The sequence below is a fragment of the Nerophis lumbriciformis genome, linkage group LG26 (assembly GCF_033978685.3).
Source record: "Nerophis lumbriciformis linkage group LG26, RoL_Nlum_v2.1, whole genome shotgun sequence".
Lineage (NCBI taxonomy): Eukaryota > Metazoa > Chordata > Actinopteri > Syngnathiformes > Syngnathidae > Nerophis > Nerophis lumbriciformis.
This window is the reverse complement of record NC_084573.2, coordinates 19,366,818-19,382,783: the sequence shown is the minus strand read 5'-3', so window position 1 is coordinate 19,382,783 and position 15,966 is coordinate 19,366,818. Positions and strand designations below refer to the sequence as shown.

Genomic DNA, 15,966 nt, shown 5'->3' with positions numbered 1-15,966 from the left:
AGCCAATACTTGGCTGTGAATTTGCAATAAAAATGTTTCCCCCGGTTTTTTTTTGTTGCTGTTTTTTTTTTTTTAATGCACACGTATATTTTGTAAACAAACGTAAACATATTTACCGTCTTTATTCATGTTCACTTCCAGGCACTTTTTCAAACGGCACGCTCTGCATTGGTTCCTGTGGGTTTTGTCCACAGGACACCCACCCTGCACGCACACGCACACACACACACACACACACACACACACACACACACACACACACACACACACACACACACACACACACACACGGTTATTTAATAGCATCATCATTCAAAGCTCCTTATCTTCCCAGGAGGCCAATTTCTAGGTGAAAAAAAAAAATCATCATGTATTTATCGACCTTCCAACAAGAGGAAGGGGGCGTGGGGAGGGGGGTGGGGGGCTGGGGTGGGTGATAAGTACTATCCCGCCCTCCGCTCCTCGAATCCTCACTTTCACTTTCACTTTCATCACATTAGATTGGATTACACCTGATGATGCATTACCACACACCGTAGTCAAGCCGTTTCACACCCGCGTCGTTTGCAGGTGTGAGGCGTTCAGGGACGGCTGCGAGAAAGCGCGCCACGCATGTGTGCACCTGTTTTTGCGCGCTTTTTTGTTTTACAACACGACGAATAAATGGAGGGCGACTGTTTTATTTTTTATTTTTTGGGGGGTGGGGGTAGGTGGGGGGGGGGGGGGGGGGGGGGCGCTCACCTGGGAACCGGACTTGCAGACGTAAGTTCTGTTCCTGCGGATGCTCCTCTTGAAGAAGCCCGAGCACCCGTCACAGGCGTAGACGCCGTAATGTTTGCCCGAGCTGCGGTCCCCGCACACCTTGCACGGGATGTCCAAGATGCGACCTGAGGGAAGAGTCATGATAAATATCCGTTGTTTTGAAAAGTTCATGCAAATAAAAAAAAAATAAAAAAAAGTTTTTAATGCAGATCCACCCCCTCAACTTTTTTTTTTTAACTCATTGAAATAGTTCTTCACACTTTCTCTATGACGTCATTCTATAATAATAATGAAAAACACCAAACTAATTGACTTTTATTCATCAAACATTTTTACCATTATTTTTACTCCACTATCAGACGGTTAATTAATATTTTTATGACTTTTTTTTTATTTTAAACTCAATAAAATATTTGTTTCCCCTCTATTATAACAACGTTGTTTTGTTCTACGTCCGTTTATTCATGAACAAACTTTAAGTTCACCTATTTTTCTTTCACTTTGCATTTTTTCCCCATCTTTTTAGCACTTTTTCAGACATTTTAACACTAAATTATATTTACTTTTAAAACTTATTTCCATCCATCCATCAATTGTATACCTCTCGTAGTAAATTAAAAAGGACAAACACCATTATTACTGCATTTTTTTTTAAATGTTATTCTATTCTTAACATACATATCAGGTAGAGAACAAATAATAATGTGCACCATGATTTTCTTTCATATTTTCAGTATTTATATTTATTTTTCAAAATTCTACCTATAAGATAAACATCATTGCAGCACTGGTGCATGTTTTAATTATATGTATTATATTCTTAAAAGAAACATATAAAGTAACAAATAAGATCACTAAAATGTGCACCTGTATGTTTTTTCCCCCCCCGATATTTTTTCGCACAGTTTTCTGCCATTTTAACACTAATTTATATTTCCTTTTTTTAATTCGTTCTCCATGATAACTTAAAATAAAAATACACACTATTACAATAATATTGCATTTCTAATTATATTTATTTTATTCTTAAAAAAATATATAAAGTAGAGAACAAATAAGAAAAATGATTACTAAAATGTGCACCTGTATGTTTATTTTGGATATTTTTTTTAGCACTTTTTCCTGCCATTTTAACACTAATTTATATTTACTTTTTAAAATTAATTCTCCATACTAACTTCAAATAAAAATACACACCATTACATTAATATTGCATTTTTAATTATATATATTTTATTCTTAAATGACACCTAAAATGTGCACCAATATGCTTATGTTTGGGGTTTTTTTTCCATATTGTTAGCACTTTTCCCTGCCATTTTAATACTAATGTATATGTACATTTTGTATTATTTCTCCATGGTCATTACAAAATATAAACACCTTTTAAAAGTGGCATTTTTTACATATCTGTTTATGTATTACAACAACAAAAAACATCTAAAGTGAATAAAAAAATAAGAAAAATTGACAACTAAAGTTCATCAATATTTCCCCTCCACTTTTTTTTCCACTTTTTGTTTATCTATTGTTGCATACAGTATTTACACTAAATAAGTGTCGTCTTATTCGTATAAATATTTGTTTCATTCTAAAAAAACATATAAAGTAGAGAACAAATAAGAACAATGACACCTAAAATGTCCACCAATATGTTTTGTTTTGTTTTTTCATATTTTTAGCACTTTTTCCTGCCATTTTAATACTAATGTATATGCACATTTTGTATTATTTCTCCATAGTCATTACAAAAGATAAACACCTTTTAAAATTGGCATTTTTACATATCTGTTTATTTATTACCCCAACAAAAAAACATCTAAAGTGAATAAAAAATAAGAAAATTGACAACTAGAGTTCATCAATATTTCCCTTCCACTTTTTGTGTATTTATTGTTGCATATTTACACTAAATAATTGTACTCTTATTAGTATAAGTGTGTGTGTGTGTGTGTGTGTGTGTGTGTGTTTGTGTGTGTGTGTGTGTGTGTGTGTGTGTGTGTGTGTGTGTGGGTGTGTGTGTGTGTGTGTGTGTGCGCGTGTGTGTGTGTGTGTGTGTGTGTGTGTGTGTGTGTGTGTGTGTGTGTGTGTGAAGTTTTATGTTGCTATGCAATGGAAAAGGGGTATAGGATTAAATAAACTGTGCTTCTTCCTACTCCTTTTCAGACATATAATGAGAAACTGGAACTTTGTGACGTAACATATTGGAACTGAATGCATGTTTAACTGTATGCATTTTAAAGCATATAGTATTTTCCCCCCCAAGGGAACTGTATGCATGTTCAAAAATTAATTATAACCATAACCATTACAATTCTTTGTTACTTTTGTATATTTTTATCCAAAGTCATTTTATTTGGTATATTGGTAAAAAAAAACAAAAAACATAAACAAAAAAATATTGGAATTTGCATCTTATTATTGTATTTCTTACTATAACTTTGTTGATTTGTAAAAAAAAAAAAAAAAATTATGAAGAGGAAAAAATAGAAAAATCAGGTAAAATTAAGAACATATATAATAGTGTTCGTTATTATTTTAAATATGACAATGGAGGGGGGGGGGGTATAAAAACAAGTTAGTAATTTGGGTGTTAAAATTTAAAATAAACGCACAAAAATGGATAAAAAAGACTTACTGTTGCACTTAAGTTGTCAATTTTATTTTTTCTCCACTTTGTGCAAAGTTTTTTGTTTAATTTCCAACTTCTTTAGGATGTTCCCTCTTTTTTTATATATATTTACAACTGGAACATCCCACAAGAGTTACACACACACACACATACACTGAAACATACACACACACGCACCGTGGACAGTGGCCCTCCGACCATGGGAATTCAGTGCACGCATTTCCAGAATAAAGGTGGGCCTCGTCATAACCGGGCCCCGTAAGACAATAGTCCGGGGGGCCTCACAATGGAGACATTAGGGGGAAAGTGTTAACTTAATGATTTTGGCCCATTGAAGCTCGTCTGACTGCCTGCATCTCGACAAGCTGCCAACTCCCCCTCATAATGGGACTCGACAGCTGCTTTATCCCGCAGGTCTATAGGCCCCAGGATTAGGGAGTGACACTGCGCCATGAGAATAATGCGCACCAACTCGTTTCACCGACTCAAATCGAGTGTATGGAAATAGACTCTGGTGTTAAGATTTTTTTATTTTTTTATTTTTTTTAAATGACGAAGATTTTTGTTGTTGTTATTCAAATCTAGGCAAAAAAAATGCAGGCTTTTATTGTGGAAGGGGGTGGAAGCCGTGTATGTAATTACACTGACGTTTTGCCACCTGCTCATTGATTCACCAGTGACCCGTCCAAAAGGGTAGCATGGGAATAACCACCCATCCAAAAAAATAATAACTCAAATGTGACCCCATAAGGGACAAACGGTAGAAAATAGAAGGATGGGCTATATATATATATATATATATATATATATATATGTATATATATATATATATATATATATATATATATATATATATATATATATGTATATATACGTATGTCGATTTAATATTTATGTTTGATTGTGCACATTAATATTGTCACAATAAATAGTGAAAGTGCCAATCGGAATTAAAAAAAAGCACATTTACTCGATTTCATATGGCATGTCCGAAAAGGAGTAGGAAGAAGCAGATCTTGTGCAATTTCATACACATTTGTTTTGTACAACCCAAAATACATACATGCAAACTCAGTAATGCATATTAATTGATTAAATATTATATATATATATATATATATATATATATATATATATATATATATATATATATATATATATATATATATATATATATATATATATATATATATATATGAATATTGATTGATTAAATATAATACTCAATAATCAAACGTAAATATTAAATCGACATTTTTATACATATGTATATATATATATATATATATATATTTATGTATATGTATATATTATATATATATATATATATTATATATATATATATATATATATATATATATATATATATATATATATATATATATATATGTCGATTTAATATATACGTTTGATTATTGAGTATTATATGTAATGTTAATATTAAATCGACATATATATATATATATATATATATATATATATATATATATATATATATATATATATATATATATATTTAATATTTACGTTTGAGTATTGAGTATTATATTTAATCAATCAATATTCATTATTGATTTTGCATGTATGCATTTTGTGTTATACAAAACAAATGTGTGAGAAATTGCACAAGATCTGCTTCTTACTACTCCTTTTCGGACATGCCAAATGAAATCAAGTAAGTGTGCTTTTTTTTTTATTCCGATTGGCAGTTTCACTATTTATTGTGACAATAATGAATGTGCGTATTTGGATGAGGGATTAATTAGTTAAGTTAATAGTTTAATCTTAATAGTTGATCTGATAGTTTAATAATGAATATGTCAGTGCATGCAAGCACGCAGGTCTAAATATAAATTATAAATAAAATATTGGCTTTTTTTCTCAACAATTAACAAGCTTTACTTTCTGTTAAATTACAGTGTTTTCTTTATTTCAACTTACAATTTTAGTCCCCTTAAAAAACGTTTTTTTTTAAAATTTACATTTCAATGTTAATAAGCTCTTTTATTTTGTAAGTGTTTTTTTTTAATCAAAATTACATTAAAAAAAAGTGTCACTTACTTGATTTGACATTGATAATATCCAAACAGCCACTTGTTGAGCCGGCAGGTTTGCTCATTTTAGATACTCAAAAAATAACACAAGTTTTGGGTGAAAAATGTCTGTTTGAAAAAAAAATAATAATAATAAATTAAAAAAGCGCGATATTCATTTTTGAACGTGCACTTCTTTTTTTTCCTGTTGAGATGTTGGCTTGCGTGCACGCGCCGAGGGTGGCCAAAAATTGAGCGCCAAACTTCTTTACACGGAAACCTTTTTCTCTAAAGTCCACAATAAAGTCTCCTTCCGAGTCCGGTGGACCGGGCTGGACCCCCTCAGACCTCCTTGGCGAGCCCCGGCGTGGGTGACCTGTTGACGGCTGCAGGCGGTGCGCAACAGGCGCAAGTTGGAGGTGCGCAGGAGGAGGAGAAGGAGGAGGAGTAGGAGGAGGAGGAGGAGGAGGAGAAACTGAGACTCCTTTTTGTGATGGATGGATGGCAGGATGGATGGACCGGTACCGGACTCGGTTTGGTGATGGAGGTAAAGTCCTGCCAGGTGTGACTTTGTGCTGCGCCGTGGCCCAAATAAAGCCTGCTAACATTGAGAAGTGTCAGGGGGGTGGAGAGCTCCACTTCCTTCATCCACTTGGCTTTCCACTCCAAACTCCGTGCATGACGTCACCATGTGTGTGAGTGTGTGTGTGTGTGTGTGTGTGCGTGTGTGTTTGTGTGTGTGTGCCTTGCTCATTGATCCCAGGGCACTGCCCACAACCCCCCCCCCCCCTTCTTCTTTGCAATGTATTAGGCACAATACTGCACAAAAGGCTGCAACATGCATGGCAGTTTAACATTTAAAAGAAATATATTTTATTATATATATATATATATATTTATATATATATATATCTATTGTTATTAAAAAAATAAATAAATAAATAAAGTGTTTATGCGTGCGCAATGAGTATAAAGAAAGCTGACTTTTTCCCCATGCAATGCAAATAAATGCAAATTAAGACCAGGGAGTTTTAGGGTCATAATAACTGTTACTGTTTGTATAATGTTATTATTTGTATTCCATACATGCATTACTCTGTCCCATTTGTCAAGTTTGCAAACTTAATCGGAGTTATTAATTAGTAAACTTAACAGTTTTTTTTTTATTACAAATTAAGTTATTTTTGTGACTATTCAAGATTCGGATGATCAAACTATGTTATTTTTTTTTTAAACTATTTTTTTGTTATTTTTACCATAGATTTTTCAATAAATACAAAATAGATATTTCTTAAACTAGATGTTATTGCTTGTGCAGACCTGCAGACCCCCCCTCACGTCATTGTATGTTGACCACGCACGATAGCTTTATAGATTAGTGTTTATAAGATATTTTATTTTGAAAGGGTCACTTCCGCTTCCGGTTTTGCTTAGGTTACACATTACTTTTACCATATAATTTTTTCCCTTTTCCTCAGTGCACAATTGATTTGTAATTCTTACAGTACTTGCCCAACAGGCATTCAATAGTGAAGTGAAGTGAAGTGAATTATATTTATATAGCGCTTTTCTCAAGTGACTCAAAGCGCTTTACATTGTGAAACCCAATATCTAAGTTACATTTTTAAACCAGTGTGGGTGGCACTGGGAGCAGGTGGGTAAAGTGTCTTGCCCAAGGACACAGCGGCAGTGACTAGGATGGCAGAAGCGGGGATCGAACCTGGAACCCTCAAGTTGCTGGCACGGCCACTCTACCAACCGAGCTATACCGCCCCAATACATTTTTGTTCCATTTATTTGTGTATTTGGTCATATTCCCACATTATTTTTGTATTCATTCTTTGATTTTTACTAAAACTCTAACAACAATCGTTAATTGCACTTGTACATGATTATAGTCCATAATGTTACTTTCTACTTCATGCTCAAACATTATAAGCGGATTTTGCTCCATATATTTGATCATACCAGAATGTGCATGTTTTTTTATGTATTTATTTTGCACAGCCTGAATTAACCTTAGTTTGTATTAACAATTTGTTCCACAATTTATTAATTTCTAATGTTATTCTTACACAGTAACTTGCTCAAACATGCATGCAATACACTCTTGCTCCATGTATTTGGTCATATTCCCACATTATTTCTATACTTATGCATAGATTTTTATATGAAATTAAGCAACGGCAATCGTTAATCACACTTGTATTCATGATTGTATTCCATAAGCTCACATTTTCTGATGTCAGTTATGCTCAAACATAATAAGATGATTTTGCTCCATGTATTTGGTCATAACAGAATATGCATGTTTATTCCTAATGAACCCACGTGGTTCATTGCACTTGCATGCTTTATTCCACAATCTCATCATTCCTGATGTTATTCTTACAGTACTTGCCCTAACAGGCATGTAATACATTTTTGCTCCATGTATTTGTGTGTTTGGTCATATTCCCACATTGTTTTCGTATTTATGCTGAGAGTTTACAAGGAATTAAGCAACGACAATTATTAATAACACTTTTATTCATAATTTATTAAACAATCTCATCATTCCTGATAATAGTAACTTTCTCAAACATGAAGCATTAAGCAACGGCACTCGTTAATTGCACTTGTATTAATGGTTTATTCCACAGTCTGATTATTCCTGATGCTATACTTACTTACTCAAACAGGCATGCCATACATTTTTGCTCCATGTATTTGTATGTTTGGTCATATTTCCTCTTTAATTATATAATTATGCTGAGATTTATACAGGGGATTAAGCAACTGTACTCGTTAATTGCACGTGTATTAATGATTTATTCCACAATCTCGTCATTCCTGATGTTATACTTACACAAACAGGCATGCCATACATTTTTGCTCCATGTATTTGTGTGTTTGGTCATATTCCCTCATTGTTTCTACATTTATTCTTAGATTTTTACAGGGAATTAAGCAACGGCACTCGTTAATCAGACTTGTATTAATGATTTATTCCACAGTCTGATTATTCCTGATGTTATACTTACTTACTCAAACAGGCATGCCATACATTTTTGCTCCATGTATTTGTGTGTTTGGTCATATTCCCACATTGTTTTCGTATTTATGCTGAGAGTTTACAAGGAATTAAGCAACGACAATTATTAATAACACTTGTATTCATAATTTATTAAACAATCTCATCATTCCTGATAATAGCAACTTTCTCAAACATGAAGCTTTTTGCTCCATGTATTTGTGTGTTTGGTCATATTTCCTCTTTAATTATATATTTATACTTGGATTTTTACAAGGGATTAAGCAACTGTACTCATTAATTGCACTTGTATTAATGATTTATTCCACAATCTCGCCCTTCCTGATGTTATACTTACACAAACAGGCATGCCATACATTTTTGCTCCATGTATTTGTGTGTTTGGTCATATTCCCACATTATTTTTACATTTATTCTTAGATTTTTACAGGGAATTAAGCAACGGCACTCGTTAATCGCACTTGTATTAATGATTTATTCCACAGTCTGATTATTCCTGATGTTATACTTACTTACTCAAACAGGCATGCCATACATTTTTGCTCCATGTATTTGTGTGTTTGGTCATATTTCCTCTTTAATTATGTATTTATGCTTAGATTTTTACAGGGAATTACGCAATAACAATCGTTAATCGCACGTGTATTGATGATTTATTCCACAATCTCGTCATTCCTGATGTTATACTTAATCAAACAGACATGTCATACATTTTTGCTCCATGTATTTGTTTGTTTGGTCATATTCCCTCATTAATCCTTCATTTATGCTTATACTTTTACATGACATTATGCAACAACAATCGTTAATCGCACTTGTATTAATGATTTATTCCACAATCTCCTTATTCCTTATGTTATACTTACTCAAACAGGCATGCCATACATTTTTGCTTCATGTAGTTGTGTTTTGGGTCATATTCCCTTATTCATTCTTTATATATGCTTAGATTTTTACATGAAATTAAGCATTGACAATCGTTAATTGCACTTGTATTAGTGATTTATTCCACAATCTCATCATTCCTGATGTTATTCTTAGCTAGTAGCTTGCTCAAACATGCATGCAATACATTTTTACGCCATTTATTTATGTTTTCGGTCATAATTTCATGATAAAATTTGGCCATAATTGCCATAATGTATTGAAGTACTCCATCATCACATAGTTAGTTATGCTCAAGATTTTGCTCCATATATTTGGTCATAATAAAATATTCGTATGAATTTACTCCATATGCACATAAAACCCCAATATTAGTTTATTTAAAAAACAACAACATTAAAATCAATATTTCCTAATCTCATATTTGTTCTGCTGTTATTTGTTTAACGTGCAAAACATGCACACAAACACAAAATCCCACAACCAGATTATTGATATTAATGGTAATCATGGCTATTTCGTATTATAGCATTTTGACACTGTTGAACAATAGTGCACTTTTATTGACATTCCAACACATTAAAAAATGTTGGGTTAAAAAATAGCCCAATTTTAACCCAACTGCTGGTTCAAAAAAGGACAAGCCCCTTTTTTGAGTTATTTTAACTCAACATTTTGGGTTAATTTTTTCAACCCAACTTTTGCGTTGAATTATTTAACCCAAAAGTTGAGTTATGCTAACTCAATGTTGGTTGATTCATAACCCAATATTGAGTTAGCATAACTCAACTTGGGTTATTCCCAACCCAACTATTGGGTTGCGCAATTTAGCGCTCCTTGATCCAATAGTTGGTTAAAAATGATACATTTTACTGCTGGTTTGTCCTCCTCCTTCCCAACTACTGATCAAAATTACGTTTATTCCATTAAAATATACTCAAAAGCAAGATATGAGTGATATTTTGGTCATATTAGTTCTATACAGCATGCTCAAATATTTTCATGTACATAAGATGTTAATGAGATTAATCCATAATAAAATTCCCTACAAGAAAAAAGTAACTTTTTAATTAAAAAAAAAAAAGCCTTTTACCCAAAAATGCGTTACTTGTTGAAAAACAACCCAAAAATGGTTCATAACTTTGAAAAACCCAGAAATGTAGTTAAAATAATACCCGTATAACCCAAAAAAATGGGTTGCTCTTCATAAAAATAACTCCAAAATTCAACCCAACACTCGCAACTCATAAATTGGGTTATGAAAATAACCCAGAATGTTTTAGTGTGAACGCTTTTAATGCACTTTTGCACCTTGTTAGCGTGTTAGCACGTGCACAAATCTCTCCACATGTACCCCTCCTCCTTTCCATGGAGAGACCACCCTTCCTGACACCCTGCCCTTGACAGCTTGCTGCGCTCTCCCCGGGTAACTCCAGAAATCCATATTCGGTTTTTTAATTGTCTTTCTTCCCACGGTGCGCCCGAGGCCATATGGCCGCACAAAGTGTCGATTTAAGCGGACATGGGCCGAGGCGGGGAGGCGTATTTAATTGCAATTAACTATTGTGCTGGGTGTCTCCCAACCTGCGCTTTATCTGCACAACTCCCCAGAAGCAACTCTTTGATTCTGGACCTCAATGGCTGGAGAAAGTGGCCTCAGCATTAGGCACACCTGCCTCAATGGGATCCAATGCAAGGATAAAAAAACAAGATAATGAGCCTCTGTTTTGATTAATAACATGTTGTTGTCATGCCAACAGCAATAATCACTGACAGTGTCAGTCAAAGCGTTTTTTTTTGTTTTTTTTCAAAAGTATCTGTTTAGATTGTGTAATATTTTAGTTGAGTGTGGTCGGTGAACTTGTGTTGGCTACCTTTTCCTGACAAACACAATTTTATATTTTTGTTTAATTGTTTTTGTTTTAACAATTTTGAAGCATGTTTGTGTTTTCATATTAGGAAAAAAAATGAAAATAAACACATATAATAAGAAAAATAGACTATTATTATATGTATGTATATATATATATATATATTTAAAAAAAAAACAAAAAAAAACACTAATATTTTTATGAAGTTAAAAGTGTCAGTCTTTGATGAGTGATAATTAAAGGGTAAAACAAATTAAATTAAAATAAACAATAAAACATAATTGTGACATAGATAATATAAGTTTTAGCTATTGTCACAGAACTTTAAAAAAAATAGATGTATGAGTAATTTATATGGCAAATATCTGAAGTCTCAAGTCTTCATGATTTTAAGGGTTAAAATCTTTAAAAAGAAAATAAAATAGTGTGGATATATATATATATATATATATATATATATATATATATATATATATATATATATATATATATATATATATATAATTAAAAAAATTAAAACATTAAAAATAGGATAAAATAGTGTGGTTAGATGTATATACATTTTTTTATAAATAAATAAACAATTTGATTAAATAGTGTGGTTGTATGTATATAATAAAATATTTAAAAAAAACCCAAATAAAACACTGTAATTAATTTATAAAGTTGAAAGTGTCAGTCTTTAATTAGTGATTAATTAATTAAAGGGTTAAAAAATAAAATTACACTAAACAATAAAACATAATTGTAACATACATAATGGAATATTTTTTTAGCTATTGTCACATAAGTTTAAAAAAATACATATATAAGTAATTTATATGGCAAATATCTGAAGTCTCAAGTCTTCATGATTTTAAGGGTTAAAAAAATAATAAATATATATATATATACATATATATATATATATATATATATATATATATATATATATATATATATATACAAAAAAGGATATAAAAATAAACAAATTAATAACAGGATAAAATAGTGTTAAAAAAACACTGTAATTTATTTATAAAGTTGAAATTGTCAGTCTTTAATTAGTGATGATTAAGGGGTTAAAAGATAAATTAAAATAAACAATAACACATAATTTTGACATACATAATGGAATATTTTTTTGCTATGTCACAGAAGTTAAAAAAAATACACAGGTACGTCAGGTATGTCAAATATCTGAAGTTTCAAATCTTCATGATTTTAAGGGTTAAAATCTTTAAAAAAAATAAAATAAAAATAAACAAATCAATAATAGGATAAAATAGTGTGGTTATATGTATATAATAAAATATTTTAAAAATGAAATAAAAAACCACTGTAATTTATTTATAAAGTTGAAAGTGTCAGTCTTCAATGAGTGATAATTAAGGGGATAAACAATGTAATTAAAATAAACAATAAAACATAATTGTGACATACATAATGGAATATTTTTTTGTTATTGTCACAGAAATTTAAAAAATACATAAGTAATTGAAATGGCAAATATCGGAAGTCGCAAGTCTTCATGATTTTAAGGGTAAAAATCTTAAAAAGAAGAAGATACAAATAAACAAATTAAAAATAGGATAGAATAATGTGCTTATATGTATATAATAAAATATTTTAAAAATGAAAAAAAAAAAAAAAACACTAATTTATTTATAAAATTGAAAGTGTCAGTCTTCAATAAGTGATAATTAAGGGGTTAAACAATTAAATTAAAATAAACAATAAAACATAATTGTGACATACATAATCAGAAGAATCAGAATCAGCTTTATTGTCATTACGCAAGGTAACGAGATTGAGGCCATTCCATACAGTGTGATGCGTGCATGCTAGAAAAACAATGTGCAAATATATAAAAATTTAAAAAATGTAGAAGTGCAATGAATATGGTGTGAAATGAATATATACATGAAAAAACAAAACAAAAACAGGGTGGTTGGTGGAATGGGTTATTGCACCGAAGAGAAGGCAGTTATGAGGGACAATGGGGCAGTCCGTTCAGGATGGTTATGGCCCTGGGGAAGAAGCTGTTCTTTAGCCTGTTTGTTTTGGTTTTAATGCACCTGTAGCGCTTCCCAGAGGGCAGCAGGTGGAACAGGTCAGAGCCAGGGTGGGTGCTGTCTTTGATGATGGCACTGGCTCTGTTGAGGCAGCGGGAGGTGTAGATGTCCGTCAGAGAGGGGAGAGGGCGGCCGATGATCTTCTGAGCCGTCTTGACCACTCTTTGCAGCCTCTCCCTGCCTGCTGCAGTGCAGCTGCCGTACCATACCGTAATACAGTAGGTCAGCAGGCTCTCGATGGACGAGCGGTAGAAGGTCAGCAGCAGGTCAGGCTTCAGGTTGTACTTCCCGAGGACTCTAAGGAAGTGTAGCCGCTGCTGAGCCTTCTTGATGATTGATGTGGTGTTGACTGTCCAGGAGAAGTCATTAGAGATGTGGACTCCAAGGTACCTGAAGGTGTGGACCCTCTCTACACGCTCGCCGTTGATGTAGAGGGGGGCAGGGTCGGTGCTGCTCCTCCTGAAGTCGACGATGATCTCTCTGGTCTTGCTGGTGTTGAGAGCGAGGTTGTTCTCCGAAGACCAGGCCGTCAGCTTCAGGACCTCCTCTCTGTAGGCAGCCTCGTCACCCCTGGAGATGAGCCCGACCACTGTGGTATCGTCGGCGAACTTGACGGTAAGGTTGTCACTGTGGGCCGGACTGCAGTCATGGGTGTAAAGGCAGTAGAGGAGGGGGCTCAGCACACAGCCCTGTGGGGAGCCGATGCTCAGCGTGCGGGAGGATGAGAGGTGCGGGCCAAGTCTCACATTCTGGGGTCGGTCCGTTAGGAAGTCCCTTATCCAGGCGTTTGTGAGAGGGGGGAGGCCAAGAGTGTCCAGTTTATTGCAGAGTCTGTCCGGGATTATTGTATTGAAGGCAGAGCTATAGTCCACAGAGAGCATCCGGACGTAGCTCTGCTGCTGCTCCAGGTGGTTCAGAGCAGAGTGGAGAGCAACAGCGATGGCGTCCTCTGTGGACCTGTTCGCCCGGTATGCGAACTGGTGGGGGTCGAAGTCTGGAGGGATATGGTCCTTGATGTGCTGGAGAACAAGTCGCTCGAAGCACTTCATGATTACCGGAGTGAGGGCCACTGGTCGGTAATCATTCAGGCTGGTGATGGGAGACTTCATGTGGGTTATGACCGAAAGGACAAGATCACGGGTACAAGAGGCTGAAATTAGTTTTGGTTGGCGGGGCAAAAACCCAGAACACGCTGGAGGAGCTGGACGAAGTGCCGGGGGAGAAGGGAAGGCCAGGCTTTTCTTGCTTAGGCTGCTGCCCCCGCAACCGGACCTCGGATAAACGGAAAATGATGAATGGATCGATGGAAAATCTTAAAAAATAAGAGAATAATATCCTCATTAAATAAGGTATAATATAGTATTGTTATGTACGTAATAAATTATTTTTTAAAACCCACTAATTTATTTATAAAATCGAAAGTCTCAATGTTCAATGACTGATATTATTAAGATCGAGAGAAAAAAAAGAAACAACTAAAATAAATTATATATTATTATGATGTACGCGATGGAATATTTTCAGATATGTCACAAAAGTTAAAAAAAATAAAATAATAATAATATATATATATATATATATATATATATATATATATATATATATATATATATATATATATATATATATATATATATATATATATACATATATATATATATATATATATATATATATATATATATATATATATATATATATATATACACTTTATAAACACATTTAGCAAGTGTCCTTCATCATTTTTAAAGGTTAAAATCGATTAAAAAAAAGGAACAAATTAAATTTAGAATAATATATAGTTTTATTTTATTTGTGTATTACAATATTTAATATCAATATATCAACAAAGTAAAAAATAATTGTGATCGATTTTTAAAGTCCAAAAATCTCAATGTTCAATGTGATACTTAAGGGTTTAAGATCTAAAAAAGAAAAAAGGAAAAAAAAAACATTATGGTATACATGATGGAATATTGATCAAATATAATACAAAGTAACTCATTGGCGAATATCTCAAGTTACCTTAATGATTTTAAGGGTACAATCTGAAAAAAGAAAAAAGATAAAGATGAACAAATAAAATAAAGATTTCTATAGTATTGCAATATTTACAAAACAAAATGTTTTTTTAAATGTCACTAATTTAAGAATACAATTTTTTTTTAAATTTATTTTATAAATCTGATAGTGTCAGTACTCAATGACTGATATTTAGGGGGTTAAAATCTAAAAATAAATAAAACAAAGCAACAAATAATATAAATGTAATTATAATATTATTATTATTATTATTATTATTGAATATTTTCAGATATCACAAAAGTTAAAAAAAATAAATAAACAATGAAAAAATGACAAAAATGAAATAAAGAATAATATAGTGGTAAAACACAAAAACACATGAAATATTTTCAGAAATGTCACAAAAGTAAAACAAATCAAAACAATGAAAACATGAAATAAAGAATAATATAGTGTTAATATGATACATTAAATACTTTCAGAAATGTCACAAAAGTAAAAAAAAATAAACAATGAAAACATGAAATAAAGAATAATATAGTGTTAATATGATACATTAAATACTTTCAGAAATGTCACAAAAGTAAAAAACAAACAAACAATGAAAACATGAAATAAAGAATAATATAGTGTTAATATGATACATTAAATATTTCCAGAAATGTCACAA

At 32.4% G+C, this 15,966-nt stretch overlaps 1 protein-coding gene across 2 annotated transcripts in view; it reads right to left on the bottom strand.

Annotated features, from left to right (window-relative positions):
• nr2e1 (nuclear receptor subfamily 2, group E, member 1) overlaps positions 1-5,988 on the bottom strand; it is a 31,817-nt gene extending 25,829 nt beyond the window's left edge. For both annotated transcript variants that reach the window (XM_061986772.2, XM_061986773.2), the window contains exons 1-3: positions 5,456-5,988; positions 742-887; positions 117-204 (exon numbers count right to left, since the gene is read on the bottom strand). In XM_061986772.2, the coding sequence (XP_061842756.1) occupies positions 117-204; positions 742-887; positions 5,456-5,513 (292 nt within the window). In that variant the 5' untranslated portion in view covers positions 5,514-5,988. The remainder of the gene's footprint in view (positions 1-116; positions 205-741; positions 888-5,455) is intronic.
• Between the last annotated feature and the right edge of the window lie 9,978 nt (positions 5,989-15,966).